Genomic DNA, 23,954 nt, shown 5'->3' with positions numbered 1-23,954 from the left:
CTGGCGCAAGGCCCACTCCCTGGGCCTTCGGTGAAATGCAGGTTCTGTGCTACCAAGAAGATACACATCAACAGCTGAATTTTGGCTCTTGAGCCCTTTGAAGATAGGACTGCTGTATCCCAGCCCTCTGGCACCTCCTGCAACCCGCCTTCTCTCTGTGCAGGAAATGACACACTCTTTTACTGGGATCACACAGCACACATATCCACAGAAGCAGCCAAGGAGAAAACACAAATCCCATAAACAGGAACTTTATTAAACTACACATTACATAAAAGAACATATAAATGGACCTTTAAATACATTCAGTTTATCTTAAATTTATATAGAAACTTATTTACAGTTCTGCATTATATATTTAAATTATTTTTCCAAGCTTATTACCAATAAAAGGTAATAGAATGATCACCTGTTCACACAGATGCATACAAGTTGTCCATAGGGCTAAGCAAAACACCACTTCTCAGGAAACTCAGCTTATTAGATATCAAAGCAACAACTCATTCTGAAGGTGCTTTCTTCTGAGCGGCCCTTTATGTGAGACCTCTGCTGTAGAGATGCTGGGGGTTAGTTCTGGAAGCTGATCTCAGGGCAGACATGGGTCCTTGGTTTTCCATGATGACTTGGACTCTTGGAGTTTGAAGGACCCTTGAAGACCATGATCGAGGCCATGCCCCTACTTCTGCAGACTGGGAAACAAAGGATTAAGAAGAGGGAGTGACTTGCCAAAACCACACAGCATCAGTGATGGAACAGGGACTCTGACCCCCGTTTCTAGGGTCCCGCCAAGGGGTCCCGACCCTGGCACTACCCACAAATCCACAAACTTTTGACCTCTTTCACAGGCCCTATGGTTTGAACATTTTTGTCTGCATGGTTAAATACATGATTTTTAAGGCTTTTTGAGATGGTGAAAAATGGCTCAGGATTCATCTTTGTGGAGCACTGGAAATACGTACTGAGGGCTGCTTTTACAAGAGGTTTTGTGGTCAAGTGCCTTACTTCTTCAACCATGAAGTTTACCTTTTCAATTTAGCTAACTTATGGAAGCTCAGAGTTTCCAATTAATTTGAATGGAAGGCAACATTCTACAGGAGGGAGACTGTAACATCGACCTGATGGATTCAACACAAATACATTATATTTGCCAAAATCCACCTACTGCTGTCAGATCTGAAACAAAGTTTCACTAACAAGTGATCAAAAGTGAAAAAGGGGGGGGGGCAATTTTTAAATAACAAAAAAGTTTCAAGAATTCCCCCATTTCCCAATTAGTTAAAGGGAAGTAGTGAACAGGCACTGAGTAGAAATAGTACATGTTTTCCTCTTTCTTTTGAATGAAGCCTGACTTTTTTTTTCAAAAATTTCCTAATATAAAATCTTCTTAAAGCAATTTCATTTTTTTTTTTTTTTTGCTCTGTTTTTAAGAACTTGATCTGGTTTTTCTCAGGATTTAAAACCACTGTACCAAACAATAGACAGCAACATTAAAAAGTATCATCGAGAGAGAGAGAGAGAGAGAGGTGAGAGGAGAGAGCTCCTCTCCAGGCTCCAGGTCACATTAGCAAAGGAAAGAGTGGGAGACTGAAGGGTTTATTCTTCCCTGTTAACTAGAGCGAACACAGGTCATAGCAGCCTTCACTCAGTTTTGCAACAGATACTCAAATGAGAAAACACAACGGGAAAGATGTGCTCAGCTGAACAGTCCCTGATGACCTTCCATCAAGATATGGCACCTCTAAACTCTGGAAGCTTCAGCATTCTCCCAGGGGCTGCCACCCACCTGCAGGGGAGACTTGCCCCACTGCCCACGGTGCCTGTCCCAACACACGGGAGCACCCGATTTCCGTCCACCAGTCTCACTTTCCCTCCTGTCCACACCCAAACCCTCACCAAAGTCAGCAGGGTGAGATGAGCAAAGAAGAAAGTCTTCAGGAAGACGGGGCCAACCACAGAACACCCAAGGGCTTGCGGAAGTCCAGTTGCCAGCTATGCACGGGGTGGGCAGGTGGAGCCCTGAGGCCAGGGAACACAGGAAGATAAAAACATCTTCACCATTTTCCCCCTGGGACGCATTTCACTCCGTGAAAGGAACCAACTAAAACAACGTTTAATTTTTATATTAAAAAATAAGTCATTGATATATAAAAACTGGCCCCAAATCTTCTTTTACTTGTTACACAGGAAAGTCATTTTCCTCGTCTGAGTCGTTCACGGGTCTCTGTGTTCTGTTTGGGAGACGGGGTCCGCCTGGTCCACCTCCTGGGCGCTGCGGAGACGCCTGCCCATGGCGGCGGGACGTCCGTCCAGCCGGAGTCAGCGTGGCATGGTAGGCGGGCCCCACGGCTGCACCTTCGGTGACAGGAGCACTGGCAGGTGGCCCCGGCGGAGGACTTTATGTGGAATAGACATTCGGGGTCGGCCTTTCACAGAAGTCAGTCCTCACCACCCGAACCCCAGGAGGCGAGAGGGGAGCGCGGACGCCCCTCACTTCCACAAGGGATGGAGCCCCTTCCCCAGCGTCCCCCGACAGGCGTCCTTCAGCCGGAAGGAGGCCATTTCCCCGGCCCCGCGGCCCTTCGGCGGGGCCTGGGCGCTGTCTCCGGGGCCCTCGGCCGACTCGGGCCCCTTCCGGGGGGCGCGAGCGCTGCCGGCCCGCCGCAGGGCGCCGCTGTCCTTGGGGGCAGCGTCCTCGAGGCCACCCTTCACCTTCAGCTGCCGCTGCGACACAGTCCGGGTGAGGCCCGGGGATCTGGCCGCAGGGGGGGAGTCGGTCCTCTGACACCGAGACGAGGAGGCGACCGTGTTGCGGGCGAAGCTGGGGACCGGGGCCGGGCCGCGGGGCGCGCTAGGGGCCGGCGAGGCGCGGGGCGGCTCCTCGGGGCCGTCGGGGCCCTGGGAGCCGGAGCGGCAGATCTTGTTCTCCTCGGGCTTCTGCCGCGGGACATTGCGCAGGGGCTTGGCGCTGGGCTTCCTGAAGGAGCTCCTGGGCGGCGCTGGGGGTTCCCTCCCGGGCCGGGCCGCCGTCGATGGCCTCCCGGGCGACGCGTTCGGGAGCCCCAGCACCGAGCTGCGGCGCGACACCGGCGCCGGCGGGTTAGCGCCGCCAGGGGCCTCGCGAGGGAGACGCTTGCCCGCGGGGGGCGCGCGGCCGGCGCGCGAGATGGGCACGACCTTGCGCATGCTCTCGCTCTCCCAGCCAGTCAGCGCCCGCACCGGCCCTGTCGCCCCCGCGCCCCGCCGGGCAGGCCCCGCCCTGGACGCCCCCGCCGACGCCTGTTTGAGGGGGCTCCTCTTCGGGGCCATCACTTCCCTTCCTCTGGCCGTCCTGTCCGTGGGCAGGCCTCCCTCGCAGCCCGGCTCGCTCTTCCCCGAGACGGAGCCGCCAGAGGCGGAGGCGGCAATGGCAGCCTCCGCAGGCTGGTTGCGGGCGGGGTTTGAGGAGACCTGGCTGCCGCCCGTCTCCCCGGCCCTGGAGGACACGGAGCCCTCTCCGTCGCCCCCCTCCCCCGGATCCGCCCCTTTGGGTCTGGAGTTGGTTCCCTCCGAGGAGTCCAGGGTCAGCGAGCAGTCGGTGGTGTCCGAGACGTAGAACAGAGGCCCAGGATCTTGGTTCTCGGGGTCGCTGCTGCCCTCAGATACCGGAGCCGCGCTGATGGGCTCATCCGGGGCAGCGCTGCCATCCCCTGGGGCCAGGATGGGACCCCCCTGGGCACCTCTGCCCACGGGCGTCAGGCTACTGTTGCTGGCGCCCAGGGACTGCGGGCTCTCATCCCCCACGGACGCCAGCTCCATTGGGCTGAAGTCATTCACGGTCAGCGGGGCCAGCTCCTCCGGGCCCTTGGCAGCCTGGAGGTCGAACTGGGCCAGACCTGTCACCAGCTCATGCTCCCTAATCCCTAGAGCCAACAGCGAGAGTGGAGGGGACCGCACAGGACCCAGGCCCACGGGCTCGCTGTTCCTCTTTCGGAGGATGCTGACCCCATTGCCCCGAACTCGGGGTAAAGCGGAGGCGGGTTCCTCAGGCCCCGGGGCCAGGAGCTGGCTCGGCCAAGCGGAGGTGGGGTGGGGGGCTTCCTCCTGGCCCTCCGAGGCCGGAGGTCTGTGTGCTGGGCTGGAGCCCTGGTCCCTCTGTTCTCCAGGCTCCGTCCGGGCTCTGCTGGCCGGGGCCTGCCGGGGGCAGCTCCGGGGCAAGCTGTGGAACTTGAGCTCCTCGGGGCTGCCAGTGGAGCTCTCCAGGAAGGTCAGCAGCTCCCGGTCAGCGGTGATGCCCAGGGAGAGGCGGGAGCGGCGGGTGTTGGGGGGCCGGTAGGAGAGGCTGATGGGCCTGGAGTGCAGGAAAGGGGGCAGGTCCTCCACGCCCCTCTTAGTCAACAGCTCCACGTCATTTTCACTGCTGCTCCGGCCGAATCCAAGCTCCCCAGCCGTCCAGGAATGCCGTTTCTGCTCCAGCTCCTTCAGCCGCTGCAGCCGCCTCAGCTCCTGCACCTCGCGGTCGTGGTTGTCCTGAAGGAGGGACGGAGAGAAGCCAGAAGATGCATGAGACACATGGGACCCAACTGCAATTCCAGAGACAGCTACCCTAAGACCCCACTGAGAGACACAGGCTGGAGGAGAGACCTGGCTCATTTGTTTCACTGAGGGAGACGGCCTGTGTTTGCGTGCGAATGTGTGTTTGCACGTGCATGGGTGCCGGGAGGGCTGGAGGCCTCGGTTCTCTGCAAGCAACGTGGGCGTGACCGGGCGTGCACACTAGGCCTGGCCCCAACCATCTGCCTAAGGTTGTCATCAGATCCCTGGGCCCAACTTCCAGTCAAGGCATTGTGCCCTCAGTGCGGGCTGTGATTCCACACATGCCCGAGACCTCAACTCGGAGGAAACCCAACTTGGTTTCTAAGCAGGGCAAGACAGAAAGGACTTCCAGGAAAGTGCTATTTAGGCCAGAGCAGAGAGAAAAATACTATGGGTGTTAAAAGAATCTGTGTTGCATGGAAACATCTACACACACACACTCATGTGCACACATTCTACTTAACAATGATTTGGATGCATAAATGTAGAATCAGGACATTAAGAGATGCCTTTCAATCTGTGTTCTCTGAATGCTCCCTGGTAAAGAAACACCAGAAATGCCACCGAGGCTCTGTCCCTTATGCCCCACCCACTTCCCACAATCGGAGAGGAGGATTTGCTTTACAAATCTTTCTACCTTTCTCCCTGCTCCAAGGAGCCAGCCCTCCCGCAACAAACCGAACCGGAACAAATGCACACACCAAAGCACGCTTTACTGTCCTTAAATATACTCGTGTCACGTAAACGTGCAGATGTCGCACCCAAATCTGTTATCGTTAGCGCTTTTTACTTGAAAATCAATTTCCTCAAACAGTGGACTTTCCCTTCCAAGTTTCTGACAGGCTCTGGCTCTGACCGGAAATTCTGCGCCCCTCCTGCAGCTCTGGCCTCGGGCTCCCCAGGGTCCCAGGTCTTCTCCTTTCAAGGCTGCCTGTGGGAGGGCATGGGGCCAGCTCCTGGCTCTCAGGACAGCTGGGCTGAGAGCATCATACAGGTGGCCTCATGGGCCTGGAGAATTCTGACTGGGAGTGAGGGCCTCAGAAAGAGCCAAATTGGCCGCTACCGCCCACCAGCGCCTCTGCCTGCTGACCTCACTGCTTGGATACGGGAGAGGAAACGTGGCCACAGGCTCAGCCTCCTCTTCGCTGGACAGAGAAAGGCAGCTTGAGAACTCCAGTTACTCACTTAGGGCTGGGGAGACGCTTGAGCAACCCCTCAGAGAAATTCAGCTAAGGACAAACCTGCACTTAAAATATAGGGAAAGAGGTGACCCACGAGTACTTTGTTCCTTATCAGCACCTGAAATGATGGGATGTTATTTTGCTTTTAATCGACAGATGAAAGTTTTATTTGCAAAGCCAAGCAACCCAAAGAGTTTTCTGGCTTCTGCATGAACTCAGAGATTATTGGACCCGGAGGCTGAAGGGCAAGAAAGCAGCAGTCATGTTCAGACAGCAGCAGACTCCCTCACTATCCGGGCACTTTGAAGCCCACTCTGGCCGAGGACAGCCTGGTTCCCCAGATGCCAAGCCCTGGCAATGGCTATGGAGCTTAAAACAGGGGAGTGAGGGCCTTCCCATCATCCCCCTGCGACAAAGGTCCCCCTGGAAAAGGAAAATGTCTCCTGGGAAGGGGGAAGGGTCTTCAAAGAGGCCTCTTAATATCGTGACTGCCATCCTAAAAAAACCTAACAAAATGCTTTTAGGGCATCAGAGCGAGCGTAGGAATGAGCAGCTAAGTAGCAAAGGCAGCCAAACACTAGACTCCTGCCAACAGGGAAAGGCTCGGGGCTGAGAGGGCAGAGCCTTTCCCCGGAATCCCGAGTGACAGCTGGGCAACACCGCCGGGGCCAGACCTTCCTAATGCCGCGGAGCTGCTGAAGCACCTTTCTGCCACAGGCAGAGGGCTGGCTGGGAAGAGGAAAAAGAAAAATCCTGACAACTCAGAAAACACAGAGCCGTACCTTCACTGCTTTGTTGAATTTGACACAGAAGTCTCTGAATATCTGAAGGCACTCGTCCAGTTTCACGGTGTCTTTGTCTTCACAGAAAAAGTCGATGAGGGTGTGGGCCTCATCCTGGAGCTCTTGCTTCCAGCGCTCCAGCTCTGCCAGCTTTTTCAGGGCAAACTGCGGGGAAGGGGACAAACAGCACACGCTGAGGTAAGCGCTCTGCCTGCTGCCTGGGGTTCAGTTTCAGGTCTCACTGCACGTCCCTCAGAGCTGACAGGAGAGTAATTCACCCCAAACAACACCTTGGGGAAGCGAGGGGAACCCCTGTGCAAGGCCTGAGAGCCACAGGAGACTGAAGAGCTTTAAGCTGGAGGATGCCACCAACCAAATGTTCCCCTGTAATGTCACTGGACACATGGCACAGGAGTGCAGTTGGTGTTGTTAAGGAAAACCCTGCATCTGTCTGTATCTGTTCTTCCTTCTCTCATGACTGAGGCTTATACTGGGCCAAGGGTCTACTTCAGGGTCCCGGAAGTCATTTATATTGACCAGTTGTCTTATTCAGAGGTCTGCCCCATTGAGAGGGATTTAATCTTACCCCCAAATGAGCTCTATCAGGGTCAGTGTCACCCCTGCAGGGACAAATGCCCAGCCAGGGCTTCTTATCTGAGTCAGCTCTGTCTATGGCCCACGCTTGCACCCCTCACCCCCAAGCCATTCAGTAGATTTGGGGTGGACCTGCCATTACTTTATTAAAACTCCCCGGGAGGTTCTGATGGGTACCCATGGCTTGGAACTACTGCCCTATACAAATCAATCCTCTTGGCCTCTTTATTTTTTCCTAATTCTTCTAGGACAACGTCTCCAAGGCCCATACAGACTCAAGTACTGCAGCAACACAGTGGGGCCAAAGGAAGCCCGCTCTCCTCCACTGAGCCCCAGCCCCTTCAGGATGGGGATCCCCAGGGCCAAAGGCACAAGCAAATGTCCCCGACGGCAGCTCAGTGACATTTCCTGTTGAGCTGAGGTGAGGAAGCAGCAGGTAGAGGAGATGTATCCCCGGGGAGACAGCATTTGGGGTCACAGTGAAGCCTGACAGTGCTTTCTTTTTCACTGGATAACAAGGCTTATATGAAGAAGGAATGCATGGGGTATATTCCTTTATGAAATCACACTTCTATTTGAGAAAATTCTTCTTGGGTGGAGGGCTGGGCGTGGGAAATAGTGAAGTTGCGGGCTGCCCACCTGGCGGATGGGCTCACTCCTGGAACACTAAAGAGAATCTCAGGAGAAATTCCGAGAAGACGCGTCCCCTCCCACCTACCCACACACTAACCCCCTTCAAAGCCCTTTTCTTCCACCAAGCACATTCGAGAGGTAGCAGGAAACCAAAACTATTTAGGAAACCAAATACCAGAGAAAGTAACCATCTGAGTCAGTAACCCGAGGCAGTGTGTGCGTTAACGCTGTATTTTTCTTCGAGGAGAGAAGGGTATTAATGGAAGGATAAATCTTTGCCTGTCATTCTCACACAGGGGGAAAGGTGGATTCCAGCCAAGAACAGCTCAACTGCAGAAAAACAGGACTTTGACAAGAATCTTCATGGGCGCTTACTCCACCTGGGATGTCTCATCGCAGATCTTGTGGGGACAGGGAGAGTGCCTGAGCGCTTGCAGTCCCCTTAGGACTTGGGAAAGTGAAACATTCTGAATAGGGCCTGAAAAGCCACCACGCTCAGAGTTGTTTGCCAAGAGCTGGTTGCTGAACCCTTTCCTCATGGTTAAGGCCACAGATGAAGAAGCCCAAAGTGACACTGGCAAAACATGAATGACAGATTGGCAGTTGTGGCAGCAAACTCAACTTTCCAGCTCGAACTTGTCTGCTGTGGACCAAAGTTCCACACCAGTGCACTTGGTACCTCTCACCCAAAGGGTCAAAACACTGAAACATATCTGCAAAACTGTGTTCCTGTCATTTTTCTGCTCAAAAATGGTTCACCACGGCTTAGAGAGCAAAGTTTTCAGACTGGCATTCAGAGCCCTTCGTGGCCGGACCATAACCTAACTTAAAAAATTGTATTTCCCCCATTTAAAAAGAAAGTGAACTTAAAAAAGAAAAATAAATAGCTGCGTGGAACAGTTTACTTAGAGAGATAAAGATGACTACCAGGAAGACGAGTTCAGAGTGAAAACAAGATTGCTTCTGAAGAGCAGTCCGGGGGTATGGCTTTGCATCATAAGCCTTCTGTGCTACTATTTATCATAAGAGATTAACATTTAATATAAGAACTGAGAAATGAGACCTCCAGAATCCTCCTCCTGATGTGTGACAGGCCTTCTCCTTGAATTTCTGGATTTGTTCCATTTGTCTTTACTGCTGAGTGTTTTCCTAGCTACTCTTAGATGATTCTGTGGTGGTGTTTGCTTTGTTGTCTCACTTTGAGAAGAAAATCTGTGCACTTTTAAGGGAAAATTAGAGTTTAGTGACTTATGAAAGAAAATACAGAACATGTGTTTAATAATAAAAACAAACTCCCAGCAGAGCCAAACAAAATCAAATGTTCGCTGACGGGAGCTGCAGCTCACAGCATTTGATGTGACTTCATTACAAGGAAACGAGGGGAGGCTGAGGTTGGTCTAACCCTCAAAAGCACTGGTCCCTTTCCACCGCCCAGGGCGGCCCTGCCTCATGTATTCCAGCTCATGAGCCTCGAAGCCCTGACACTGAAGGCAGCACACCATTTCACTAAAGACTGAAAGCATGAAAAGGTGCCACCTTTTTTTTAAAAAAATAAGGAAGATAAAAGAAGTATGTCAGACTGTGATTAGTGAGTCACAGTGAGCTGTCACAGACATGTTCTCTCTGCTGGGTTTTGTTGATGTTATTCCGAACAGCTCCTGCCACACCCTGTGGGGCTGGTGCATTTGGGGTGGTGAGAGGCACTGGCTCTGGTGTGTTCTCCTGCCCTCCCTATAAAACATGCCAAAACGGAGCTTGTTTCTGCCACAAAAACAACTGAAGGAACAACAGCCCAAGTGCTCAGATGTCTTTAACGATCTCCGTGGAACTTCCTACTGGTGTCCAAAAGTTCAAGTGGGAGACAGGAACTCCTGAACCGTGCTTTAGAAGCACAACCTGAGTTACCAGGCAGAAGCTGCCAAGTGTAAGCTTAAGGGATCCCAGTTCACTCCCGGGCGGTGCCATCACGCAGACAGAACAGAGATAAACAGAGACCCTGTCCCTAACCAAAGCCTCAGGGTTAGACCATATTCAATATCCTCTGCCAAAAAACCAACCCAGCAAAGGCTGGGCACTGAAATACAAACTTCCTTTTACCGACTTGGGGGAAAAAATATGAATGGGAACCTGCTGCTTCCACAAACAGCCCTGCAAATGTAACCAGCCTTGAGGGGCTGCTGAAGATGAGATCAGAGGGACTGACTCGAATCACACACACACCTGAAGGAAATCTTCCATCTGCTGACAGAGCTCGCCATCCCGCTGGACGTTCTCCTTTAGAGATCTTGTCCTGACAAAGAGTGAGTGCAGCTCTGCCTCTGTGTTATCCAGAGATAATCTGAAAGAAGAAAGGGGAGAGTGGGTACCTGGTACAGGAGGCCAGGTGTCACGCAGGTACATCAGACAAGACCCTGGAAACAGAAGGGGAGAGCTACCACGATTACGTTTACCGACCTCTGTATCTAGAGTTTCCTCCTATGTTTCCTTAAGAGGCGATTCCTTCCTAAAGACACACACTGGTTCAAAGAGCAGGCTGTAATTTTGTTCTTGCTGGTGAGATAACCAAAAGCATGGGACTTGTGAAGCTTTTCATGAACTAGGTCTGAACATCTTTATGCCATCAGCCTTAGAATTCAGCAGGACTCAGATACTTATACTTTCCTCTGGCCATGAAACGCAAATACAAAAGCTCTAACCCATGAAAAGCAAGGCAGCGCATGCTGATAAACGGGGTACTAAGGGTGATACGGAGACACTACACAAACTGCATGTTGCTCGCCACAGGCAACCAGAGTCAGCACCCTGTGTCTTAGAACTGACACACAGCTAACAGTTCTGGAGAGAAATGGTGGAATTGATGGCAAGGCTTTTGTGACATATGTCACACCCAGATTAATAAAGCATGAATGATGTTTATGTCGCCTGGTAAAGCGAATAGATGAAACCTAAATCCAGGTGGAATTCAATTAGCAAATTCATGAATCAAGATGCTTTCATGCTTCCATGATCAATTCTAACTTTTTTTTTTATGCAATAGTTTTCCACCTTCAGGGGCTTCCCTGGTGGCGCAGTGGTTAAGAATCCGCCTGCCAACTCAGGGGACACGGGTTCGAGCCCTGGGTCTGGGAAGATCCCACGTGCTGCAGAGCATCTAAGTCCATGCGCCACAACTGCTGAGCCTGGGTTCTAGAGCCCGTGAGCCAAAACTACAGGGCCCACGTGCCACAACTACTGAAGTCCGTGTGCCTAGAGCCCGTGCTCCGCAACAAGAGAAGCCACCGCAATGAGAAGCCCACGCACCGCAACAAAGAGTAGCCCCTGCTCGCCGCAACTAGAGAAAGCCCACACACAGCAACGAAGACCCAACGCAGCCAAAAATAAAAATAAATAAATAAAATAAATAAATTTATAAAAAAAAATAGTTTTCCACCTTCACTGGTCACCGGCACCCACCTATGACCTGTTTGTACTTCACTTTCCATTTCAAATAAATAACCTTAGTAAATAAGTTTTTTCTAAGACAATATCTAGCTAACTTTCCCCATCTAACTCTGACCAGAAATGGAACGGTTATTTCTCTATGTATCTCTTAGAAACATTTCCATACTAGGAAGTGGAAAAAATATTCCCACACAAATTTCTGTTAGTAATTCAGAAACCAAAACAGTTTACATCTTTGAAAATGCTCATTCTTTGGGGAGAATACTCTGGTGATCTGTAAATATGAACTATGAACTGTTTACACCTTTGGACGGATAATCTCACTTTGGGAAAGACATGTCATCTGTGGTTAGATGTTTGCAGCCAGTAACACCGAGATGTGGGCCAGTGGCGGGGTGGGGCTTAGAAAGCTCTGGTTCATGTGTTTATGCATACGGTTCACAGCTGTCCCAACTGGATAGAGTCCCTCAGATAACAAGCAGATGACATGCACTGGGTTGATACGTGAGGTGAGGTGCTGGAGCCAGTTCATGGGACACAGCTGTGGCTGTGGGTATCCCTCCCCAGCTCCACAGTCAGTAGTGCTACATTGGGAGCTTGAGATCAGCCATGGCAGCAGTATTTACGCCATGGAAATCAGCAGTTGCTACAAATCAGGACTTTTCTCCCTAAAAAGCTGGTCGTTGAACATTTACCACTGATGCGTGGCTATGTATTGTAAATTTAAAAGCACAGGACTCAAAATAGCATGTATACACAGATTACAGCTATGTTAAAATACACATCTATATTAGGATCAGAAGTAAACAGTGATGTAAATACAGCTTTATGTTTGGTAGATACTTTCTCTGCAAAGTTGAGTGACTAATTTAAGACAAAATCCTTTCACAGCCCTTGGTATGGTTCCAACTTCTTTTAATGCAATAGAAAATAAACGTACCATGTTAGATTCTAAAGGAATCAGTGATGTATGACCCTGGAAGCTTGCCTGATATATACCAACTCCCAACGTAACAGGCTGTGTTCTTTGAGCCCTATCTTTTGGGTGTGGAGGTATTTGAAGTTCTTAATCCATATGTATATATATATACAGATATATTTTTACACTGATGAGATTCATTACAATAGACTGCAATAGGAGTTTTTTAGATTAAAAATAAAGATTAATTTTTCAAAACCCCCAAATTCCAAAGGTGCACACATACCTCTGTAACCAAATGAAAGGAAGGTCTGAAAGTTCAACAAGACAAAACTTTTAAAATTTCAAACCTGAATCCAGAACTTGTAAAATATTCATCAGTTTTCATAAGAAGGTAGTTAAAGAAAAACAATAAAAAACCTTGTTCTCACAATTCTCTTCCTTGCTTACCTAGCAGCCTCCTGAACATGATGCAATTTTTCAGAAAAGTTTAGAAGCAGGGCATCTTTCTTCTGGGCTTCCTGGAACAAAACCAGAATTTTCTCTCACTATATAGGGATAAAACTGGAATTTTATCCACTATATGGAGAAAATTTTTTCAGGGCTTAAAGGAACCATAAAATCACTGTTCCCATTTTTAGGCTTGATACATTCAAAGCAATTCACTGAGTCATGAACTCTTAGTCTGATATTCTTAGTAAGACTGACCAGAACTCTCCTACTCTCAAGAAACACTTAACTTCCCAGAGCAACTGATCCTGACATGAAACACGACTCATGTGCATGAAGACTCAGTGGAAGGAGGCGGCGGCTTAGCAGGGCTCATTGTTCCTAAGAGAATCCAATATATCCTGCTGAAATACCACCCATACCTATGAGTATGCCTCTACTTGACCGAGCTACTTGCAGCTGTTAGACCAGTTTGCAAACTGAGTTTAATCAGAAGGTGCACAGGCCATGGGGGTGTTTGGATCCTTCATCTGTTCAGAGGGTACAAAGAAGGCAGGTATGAAGGGGGCAGTTACCAACTCAGGAAACTTCCCCGCATGGGCAGGGCCAAGCTACACAGAGCACCTGGATATGGGGATCTAAAAGGGCAGCCGGGAGATGCTGCAAGCCACATGGGATGAGGAACACATTTTCTGGTTTCAATGCCCTGAAAATTGGCACAAATTAGTGCCAAGTTCAATGTGCCCTCTGTCTTCTGAAGAATACAGTCATAATAGTGTGTATTGTTTATGGAGAGCTTACCATATTCGGAACACTGAGGTAATAAGCGCGTTCTGGAATTATCTCCCTCCGCCCTCTCAATTACCTAGTTTTGAGGTATCACTACCCCCCATCATTAGATGAAGAAATTGAGGAACTTAAGGCTTAAGTAACTTGTCTGAGGAAGTACAGCTAATAAAGGACAAGTCAAAATCTCCCTGTTCTATTCTGAAGCTCATACGTGAAACAAGGCTGCAACACAGCTTTCCTCCCAGGTGAAGCTGTATCTATGTGATCGCTGTCAAAACAACGAGGAGATTCAATGGGAAAAACAAACCAGCACAATTCGCTCTTTGAGATAATTTAACAACAAAGAGAGAACTGTCCTTGGCTGATCTCTGGCTTTGTAACTAGTTACTGGGGTGTCACACAGACCCAGTCAAAAATGCAAGTGATGGACAGGGTTCAGACCCCAAACGCTGTGTGAACGGCAAGGCCCTGTAACCCCCAGTTCACAAGGAAAATATGCAAGAGATCCCCTCATTGCTCTGACTCTTCCACTCTTTACACACAACGCGTCAAAAATCTAGTCAGGTCAACTCGGAAATGTTTCAACACCCAGGCCCCTGCTCTCCATCCCTGTGGCCATTACTCTGATTCTCAACTCTCGCCAAACAAGGAGCGCCAACTTCCACCAAGAGGTACCCCTATTTCTATTCTCTCTCCACTCTAACCCACCCTCCACGTTGCCTCATTTCCCTAGCAACAAAAACATACCTGGTCAGGCCGTGGTGCTGTGTATAAACTTCTGTTGGCTCCCCATGGCTAAAGCATGGAGTCCAGATTCCCCAGCCACCACTCCGCCTCACCCCTGACCCCTCCACTTCCCTCCAGGCCTGTAACCCCAGGTGCAGCCCAACTCAGGAGTCTGCAAATAGAACCTTCTTGGCACCTACGGTGCCCTTTCCTGACTCTGTTTGATGCCACCTTACACCTCTGAAAAACTTCACTGCCTTGGGGGCGGGGGTGGGTAACGTACATTCTCTCTCTGTATCAATCACTTCCACATACCTGTGCAACAAAGTGCAGGAGATTCATCCCAGGTTTATTTGCTTTTGTGTCTGCCAATTTGAGCAAAGAAGATAGTTTAAATCCTACTGCATTGCCAGCATACCCTCCCTAAAGAAGACAAATCAAAAGAAAAAATATACATACACCTTTAGACAGACCTTTAGAAATAAAGTTGGAAATACAACATTAACATTTTTTTTTTGAGCTTCACTTACTGCATTCATGATATTCCCTGCTTGCAGCACCAAGTGTAATATCGAATGTAGTTCCTCACATGACATCAGCTCTGTCAGAAAGAATACACCACGGTATCTTAGAGAAGGCTTCAGCTTAAACACACACGAGACAGCTACCACATCCAAGTTCAAGTGTGTCTGAAGCAAGCTCTGACCCTAAACTGTATAAAAGACTGAAACAAACAAAGTAGCACACTGCATGGTATATAATGTACCACTGGCTACTGGTGATGCACATCCTAGTGTTCAACTGGGAATCGAATATGTATGACACTTAAGTATCACACATACTTTGATAATGAACATTGTCAAGGAGTGGAGAATACAAAAGCCTTAGGAAAAGCAGCACACTGTGTTACAGGAATAATCTCCTCTCAGCAGTTATTTCTTTATGGTTTCCTTTATATCCTTTGAGACTATATTTATGGACTATGACAACGAATAGTGCGCAGCATTTTGCTCAGCTGATGAGCTATGAGGAGATAAAAAGTAAACAGGCTGGGATTTCAGGTAAATAACTTGCAAAGCTCCAACCCTTAGCGGCAGGTACCCAGAGAACCTTTCCATTTTATTTAAAACTCTACATTTCATTTGGATTGGCTTAAAGGTTTAACAAGGAACTTATCATTGTCATATATTGGTAAACTAGTTCGTTAAACATGAAGTCTTTTGTACACACACCTATGCAAATAAACAATATTAAAAATTGCTAATGTATTTGAAAAGCTGAAAAGAAAATTTAATTATTAAAATTACTGTATATATAGGTAATAAAATGTCACCTATGATATTGTTAAGCTAATATTCTCCATTAAGTCTGGTATTACTTTCAAAAATTTACACTTGGGTCACTGCCTATACTGTGTTATCTAAGAAGGCCAGGTTTTGAAGAGTAACCAGATAAGAAACGTTTCCACCGTGGCCACAAATTTGCATCACTCAATATGAAAACATATTTTCCCATCTCTACTTGAACAGGAGAGACAATTCTTTCAAAATTGCTGCTTTAGGCTTGACACAGGAAGAAATTTTAAAAGGCCTCTATATTGAAAGAAGAAAATTCTTCTTAATTCTTAGTCTCCTCTCTAAAATGAAGAAAATATGATGAGCTGAAGAGAAAAACTTAATACAAGTCAGAGCAACTAAACAAGAAAACCAAATTGGAATAAACATTCTACCACAATAACTAGGAATCCAGAAAGTGACCAGGAGGAAATCAGGCTGGAGATCCCAGCTGATGAATGCTGGAAACTGTGAGGGCCAGGGAGCACCAGAGACTTTGCCTTGGAGCCGGCATTCTCAGTGCCGTACATGCCAGAAAGCAAGCTCCCAACCCTATGGAATGAGACACTAGAGCAACCTGAGGAGGCTATCCAAGGGGCGAGCAAAAATTAGCAAGTTGCTCTCTCTCAAATGTAATGAGCCCACCAGGTGTTAGAGTCTGGAGGGGACGCGGGTGGGAGAAGACACCACTGGAGCAGAAACATCAGGAAAGCTGGTAGAAGAGGAACAGGAGATGCCTGGGGAGGAGTCAGGAGGGAAGGAGGGATGCTTCCGGAAGAGCAGGGTCCCAGCCGCCAACAGAGGCCAGAGCGCTGGAGGAGACAGGCAGCTGGTCCCGGGCCCAGGCTGTGAGCACGCGCCACCATGTACACACACAACTACACACACACCACACACTACACACACCACATACACACTACACACACACCACATACACACACCACACACACCACATACACACAACTACACACACACCACATACACACACCACACACACCACATACACACAACTACACACACACCACATACTACACACACACCACATATTACACACAACTACACATGTGCCACATACTAAACACACCACACACAACTACACATACATCACATACTACACACACACCAGACACACGCAACTACACACACACCACATACTACACACACACCACATATTACACACAACTACACATGTGCCACATACTACACACACCTACACACACACCACATAATACACACACCACGTACACACTACACACACACCACATACACACACACTGCATACCACACAACTACACCCACACCACATACTACACACACAACTACACACACACCACATACTACACACACACCAGACACACACCACTACACACACACCACATACTACACACACAGACACACCACATACACACACACAACTACACACACACCACATACACAACTACACACACACCACATACTACAACACAGACACAAAACATGAACCATATATACACTATGCACACACCACACGCACTAAATGCACACCATACACACACACCATACACACACTAAGCACACACCATACACACACCACACACATACACAGAAAGCTAATCTAGGAGAGGAACAAAAGCAAGCTGCAACCAACAAGGTTTACTCCTAAGTTTGAGATGAAAGAAACCTTCTTTTACAGGAGGATAATATGCTAATTAATTGATTGATTGGTCAATTAATTAAATTAATTAACCGGGGGAGGCAGAAAAGTAAATGGAAATAAACTTTAAATACCATCCCTGGTAACATCTCATTTCCCTTTTTAGAGCATATCAGAAATGGAACTTTCCGTATCTAATTTTTCAATTGAACAGTTTTTTAAAAATAAACGGCTACCAAAATTAATCAAATCAAATTACACGAAGCATCATGTATTTACTCACCTTTTGTAGCGGTTCTTAGAATGGTTATATCTGTGTATAGAGAAGAACAAGAAGGCAAAAATTCTTTCTTTAGCACCATGGCTTCAATCCGCAGTGAATAGCTGAAAAACAAAAAGTACAGCTACAGTGTAGAATTTGACCTTGTTGATTTTAAAACCTTACTCTGCAAAGAACAGTGATGGGTGATCCTTACTTTGGCACCTGAATTAAGCAGTGCAGAAAGGAGTCTGCTAGGGACAGCTTGGCCACGTCTCCACTAAATGCCTTTAGTTTCTTTATCTAAAAGACAGATGGAAAAGTGGGTCAAGAAAAAAAGGACAAATGATTAGAATGGAACATCATTTTAAATTTCATCTTAGAATTCCTTTAGGAAATTAAGGATATCAGTGCTAAATTCAAATTAATAAAAATGTCAGCCTAAGAAAAGACAGAAAAGGGAATCATCACAGCTACTACTTTGTTGTTTAAAAGAAAAAAACCCAAACAAGCAAATTAGGGAGAGGAGAGCTGTGCCACTTATGTGGGCGTAAACAATCCCACACGAACCAGAAAGCTGGAGCCACCGGAATCCTCAGAGAGGTTACTAAAGGGAAAGGATCGGTTCCAAGGATGCAAACGTTCTGTAAGTTATAATCTGGAAGGGAGACCACTGTTTGGAAGAAGAAAGAAGAGACTGGATAGTCACTATAGCAGAGCCTTTGAGTCATAAAGGAAAAAATCTTATTATTTTGAGTATTTTGCATATAAGATACTTAGACTGGGGGAGGGTGTCTAACACAGATCTTCTTTCTGAGGACAAGTCCTCCTTCACATCTAGTAGCTTTATAGGAAGGGACCACTGGATGTTGAGCTGAGTACACACTGGCTCTCCAGCAGGAAGATAAAGAGGAAAACGGCTTAAACAATTGAAAGATCAGTGTCAAGATTTCCCCCTGTGAAAAAAAATCAGGTAACATAAAGAGTGTGTACAGTGGATCCCACTTCTGTAAATTAAGAAAAGAAGTGTCTACTATGCCCCGACCCTCCACACACACACTACAAACACAGGAACAAGACAAACCAGACGTCTACGCTAGGTGATAGAATCACCACAGTCATTATCATTTTCATCTGCTGCTCATTTTTATTTCCTAAAATGTCCACAATGAGCATGTACTACTCCTGTAAAAAGTTATACTAAAAGTTATTAAACACACAAATATCCCTTCAACTGTAGTAAAGAAAAAAAAAAAAAAGAGTTCCAACATAGGAATATAGCCAAACAGCTAGCAAGTAGGGATGCAGGCAAAGAGAAAGTTCTCAAACTGCATCAGAGAGCAAGGCATGCCTTCCCCACAGAGAAAACAGGACCAACCCAAAAAACACATCTCTGTCTACTGTAATGGAGAGTCTTCCAACAACACTTTATGGTCAGGAGCACCTTAAGACTGCTAGAGTTTGTAGTAACCTATAAAAGAAAAGAATCGGGAAAAAAATATATATATATATATACACTATACTTCAATTAAAAAAAAAAGACTTCTAGAGTAAAGCTGATAGCCTGTCTTTGAAGCTAACTGTTCCCAGTAAGCACTTACCACTTTGTTATGTTTTATAAAGCTTTCTCTCTTCCACCCCCTGGATTATGTTAGGTGCCCATAAAAATAACCTAATTTTTAAACCTCTTGAAAAATAGGAAATAACAGTTCAAAAGCACAGAGGAGGGGTATTTGCAAAGATCCACAAACTGAAATATCTGCATCAAAATGTAACAGTGCACAATTACTGAGCCTGCGCGTCTGGAGCCTGTGCTCCGCAACGGGAGAGGCCGCGATGGTGAGAGGCCCGTGCACCGCGATGAAGAGTGGCCCCCACTTGCCACAACTAGAGAAAGCCCGCGCACAGAAACAAAGACCCAACACAGCCAAAAATAAAAAATAAATAAATAAAAAAAAAAAATGTAACAGTGCAGATGCACACCCCAGACACCCTGGTATTAAGTCTGGGCCTTAAGACTACATTTTTCCCCACAATGGGCAGAAAATAGCCATTTATAGAATTGCATTATTTCCCCTACCTTTAGTGCCCCAAATTGAATTTTCCATTTTCAGCCTTACTAAATTTAAGGGCAGATGATGGAACTTCTGCATTAGCTAAACCCAAACTAGTGCCTAGTTTCTGAACTGAGAAAGCCACAGGATGAATTCTGGTCCCTCCTGAACTACAGTCTAATGATTCACCATATATGGGCAGGGGCAGAGCGGGGCTGTGCCTTTTTATAAGACCATATATGTAGCATGGGCAAAACTTCTGAGAATCACAGCACAGTTTCCTGTCTGAAGCACAAGAACAGGTCATGCTAAGTACACTTGGTAGATATTTCTATTAAACATGTGCTGAACTGTAAATGAACAATGATTAATCACCTTCACTTACATAATGAGTGAAAAATGTTTATGGAGTTCAAGAGAATGGTGATACTAAAGATAGTATTTGATTTAAATGCCATGTATACAGTTCTTAATTCCATCTCGAAATGAGATTTATGTTCATTAAGAGGGATTACTGTGCCTTCACAGAGAGGAAGGTAAAAAAGAGGGTGGACAGACCCTATAATTATTCTGCATTCTCATCATCATCAAAAAGCATTTAGCAAACGTTGTTAGGCATCATTTTCTTGGCTGAGCCAAGGGACTCTCGTTATGACCCGGCTGTGCCCGGTTTCTGCTCTAACAGCGAACAGCGTGCTCCTTAAGACTCACGCATTCCAAAGGGCAGGCCTCCTTCATCCCCTCTAATTCCACTCACATGGCCTTGAAACAGCAGGGTTTCCCACCAGCAGACCCACCCAAGAGAAGACACTGGGGCTTCCTCCTCCCAGGAACAGAGAGTAAACAAACAAGGTAAGAATGAGGTGATAAAAATATCAGGGGAGGCGACTCAACTTGCTGCCATAGACAGCAGTTCCACCTCCAGCCCTGCATCCATGATGCTGACTGTGGCAGTAGGGTACCAGCGCCAACACAGAGAAGGGATTCTTCTCAAGCCACCTCTCAGGGCCCAGACAGGGAGCATGCTTTTATTTCTGAGTCTACCTTCTCCCTCAGCAAGTTTTAATCATGAGTTTGAGGCAAGACAAAAAACGTGCCAGATAAAAGTTTTGTGGTGAAGGGCAGAGGACGTCTGAAAACAAATTAACCTGGGGTTAGCCTGGCAGCTGGGCCGTTTCCGTTCATCAGTTCAGTGTGCTGATAAGTTGACAGTATTATGAGTGACACTCACACCAGTACTTCGTGAGAGCGGAGGTGACGCAAGGCCAGCCTGAAGTGAGGCGGGGTTTGGGGAACCTTTGCCCTTCCTTCCTCAGAGGGAGGTGGTGGAGTGCAGCCCAAGGAACTGCTCTGGGGTCAGACAAACCAGGTCAAACCCACCGCCCTCCATAGCCTATTAGTCATGTGGCACTAGGCAAGCTCTATCTAACCTGTGTGGGCCCCAGTTTCTCATCTGTTAAATGAGGAATAGCTTACAATGTCACTGTGAGGATTAAATGAAACAGACACACACACACACACACCATGGGTGTGATTTATTGACCTTCTGTGTGCCCGGCACTGGGCTGAGCACTCGATAGCCTCTGCCCCCATCTGGGGCCTGGAATGTGGGGCACCCGATCAACGTGTCGCCCGTCCTTGTGCTAAGAATGAGCACAGGACGTGACCCCACAAACATAGCAACGCACGGTAACGCACAACGATGCGTTTATTAGCATTTTTCTGCCACACTCCTAACCCTCTCTCAATTGGCCTTGCCTCCTCCTTGGCCTCTTCGCCATCCTCTGCCCTCTGCCCAGGACTGCAGGGTAGGTCCTGCGTCCGCGTGGGGCCGGGCCGCCCAGCACTGCCAGTCTGTCCCTGCAGTGGCAGGGGTCAGGAGGTGGCGCCCTCCGCTGGTCTTGGGGGGGGTGGTGCCGAGCAGCCCTGAGGACTGTCAGGGTGCACCTGCTGAAGGAAGCTCCCAGAGGAGCCCGAGGGTGTGCTGAGCTGGTAATGTAAACAAGCAGGAGTGTGACGAGCTTGTCAGATACTCAGACCCTGGTCACTCCGGTGACCCTGCAGGGGGAGGGGGATGGCCTGGTCCAGCGGCTGGGAAGGCAGTGCAGGACCCCGGGCGTCTCGTCTCCGGACTCAGCTAATTGTCTGGGGGTGAGAGAGTGCCTCGGAGTCTCAGGGCAGCGCTGGGGTGGGTTTTAGTCATCACGCCCTTAACAGCCTCTTTCCTCTGAATTATATCCCGCAGACAACCCAAGAAACAGGGTTCTTTAAAACATGAGAGGTTCGACAGCTAAGTTGCTTCTTTGAAAGATCCCTTAGTCTTCCACAGGCTTTGCATTTTTAAATTTTTTTAATTTAATTTTTTAATCGCCTCTGAGCGTTAAATTAGGAAGGAAGGTATTAAGGAGACCGCATTGAACCTCCTGCCTCTTCATGGCATGAAGCTGGCAGCCTCCCTCATGCCTAACTCCCATTTAGTTGGAAATTTAGAGCTCCGTTAGGACTGGGTACCAGAGCAGTCCTAAGGAGGAAGCATGAAAAATGCCCAAGCGGGGAGATTTCCAGAGCAACTAAATCTTTTTGAAAACTCAATTCATTAAACACTATCCATCCTAATAAAAGATCTTGAGTACACCTAAAACTAACACAATACTGTAAATCAACTACACTTCAATTTAAAAAATACATTTTGGAATGCCCATTCTTTACATAAAAGATTAAGGAGTGTTCAGTATATAGGATCCAGGGTAAATTTTGATCTAATGTACCTTTCCCTCAACTCTTTAAGACCCTTTACTAACATTAACAAATGCCATTAATTAATCTTGGCTTTGGTAAATTATAATTGATTTGCAAACAGAAAACCCGAGGTGGAGAGAGCAGCTCAGAATACGTAAATATCCAGTTACGCCCGAAGACCCTCAGTTTGGCATTGTGAGTTTATCACTGATGGAAAAGAAAAAGCACAAATACATTTCTCTTGTTGTTATTAATGGCACTAAAGTCAAGTTCCATAAATTATGTCTAGGAAGTGGAGAGAGATCGGGGAGGGAGAAGCCAGCAATATGTGTAAAAGGATAACTTACACTTTTTACTTTATAAGGCTCTGTATTATTTAAGTGTTTACAAGCAAATGTATTCGTGTAACTTATTACTGAAATTTTTAAAGGGTCACTTCTTCAGAAATAGACAATATCACAATTTTGGAAGGTTTTACAAAACTGTTTTTCTCTTTTTTATCCTATCAAGCTCCTAATCATTCATAAATTTAGTTAATTCGGTCCAAAAAAAAAATCAATACTTTATTTATATTGTGGTACTATATTGCTATGATAGCAATCCCCACCTTTTAATCAATTATATAGACAACATTTATTAACAATTGACCTATCTCTCCAGTTTTTAGAGCATCTTTATTCAAAAGTGGTTGTTTTTTTTCTTTTTTTTTTAAAAAGTATATGTATTATGAAACAACCCCAGGTACACCCTAGGCAAAGATCATCCTTAGATGACAGAAAAGGGAACTAACATTTATTGAGCTCCCATGTGCCAAGTACCATGTTAGATGCATAACTAGGGCTTAATCATCAACAATCCAGTGAGGTAAGCATCATTATCCTCATTTTACAGGTGAGGAAACTAAAGTTCACAGGACTTATGAAAACTTGCCCAACTTTCTCACTTAAGGGAACAGCGCCAATTTAAACCTAGGTTCTCCAACTCGATAACCCATGCTCTTTCTACTGGGTAACTTTTGTTAGGCGAGAAAACTCTGGCTCTGGGTAGGAGAGTGCCCTTCCCATGTGAGTTCTGACATTCCTAAAAATATTAAGCTTTTATTCTCACTCCTAACATCTAAAACTCACGCCCCAAATTCCTTACCTCCTCTGACTCTGGCAAAAGCTTAAGAAATTCGCGTAATGTCTCCGATCCATAATGCTCACTCTTTCCTTGATGAATATCTTCCACAATGGACAGAGGAGACCTTGAAAAGACAAAGATCAGATTCCCTGTCACATTGGCTGGAGTGCCGAAGAAACACAAGCCAGGGGAAATGAAAGCAAACCACCTCCACCCTCCCTTCCATTCCGCCTCCTTCCCAGTCTGATGGGTGGTTTTGTGTCAGCGATCGTAAGAGCCCCACTGCCAGGGAAAGCAGGGATCCTGATACACCAGAGGCCCCTGTCCCCAGAAAACCATCCTCGGGCATCCCAGAGAGGGCGAAGGTAGCAACAACCACTGGGAGTCTTCTCTGGGAGAAGAAAAGCGGTTCTGTGGGCCTCCTGGAGCCAGAGCCCTCTCCTTTCCACTTGAGGACACGTGAATTTAACACTGTTTGACTCACCCATCCATCCTCCACTCATGGAGCAACACCTCAGGTGAATTTATAAATTCCCTGACATGTCAGGCGTGGACAGATGACCCAAGGCAATTCTCCCTGAACTCCAAGCTACCTGATTATGTTTTTATGGAGGAAAACAGCGGAAAGCGACACACACTTGGGGACTCCTCAAGCCATGTGTCTAAAAACAATTTGGAAGTATGAGGGATGGCTTTCCCTCATTAGAATCTGCGTTTCGGCTCACA

General features: G+C 47.3%; 1 protein-coding gene across 8 annotated transcripts in view; it reads right to left on the bottom strand.

Moving 5' to 3' along the window:
* Nucleotides 1–249: 249 nt before the first annotated feature.
* FHDC1 (FH2 domain containing 1) overlaps nt 250–23,954 on the bottom strand; it is a 40,286-nt gene continuing 16,581 nt past the window's right edge. For 7 of the 8 annotated variants that reach the window (XM_036853505.1, XM_036853506.1, XM_036853509.1 and 4 more), the window contains 9 exons: nt 23,250–23,352; nt 17,531–17,616; nt 17,338–17,438; nt 14,618–14,688; nt 14,403–14,510; nt 12,573–12,643; nt 9,983–10,100; nt 6,536–6,700; nt 250–4,506 (listed from right to left, as the gene is read on the bottom strand). In XM_036853505.1, coding sequence (XP_036709400.1) covers nt 2,488–4,506; nt 6,536–6,700; nt 9,983–10,100; nt 12,573–12,643; nt 14,403–14,510; nt 14,618–14,688; nt 17,338–17,438; nt 17,531–17,616; nt 23,250–23,352 — 2,842 coding nt within the window. In that variant the 3' untranslated portion in view covers nt 250–2,487. The remainder of the gene's footprint in view (nt 4,507–6,535; nt 6,701–9,982; nt 10,101–12,572; nt 12,644–14,402; nt 14,511–14,617; nt 14,689–17,337; nt 17,439–17,530; nt 17,617–23,249; nt 23,353–23,954) is intronic. The other variant, XR_005020053.1, reaches the window with a different exon arrangement.

The sequence above is a fragment of the Balaenoptera musculus genome, chromosome 5 (assembly GCF_009873245.2).
Source record: "Balaenoptera musculus isolate JJ_BM4_2016_0621 chromosome 5, mBalMus1.pri.v3, whole genome shotgun sequence".
Lineage (NCBI taxonomy): Eukaryota > Metazoa > Chordata > Mammalia > Artiodactyla > Balaenopteridae > Balaenoptera > Balaenoptera musculus.
Note: the sequence above shows the minus strand (reverse complement) of the source record. Positions and strands in the feature narration are given on the sequence as shown.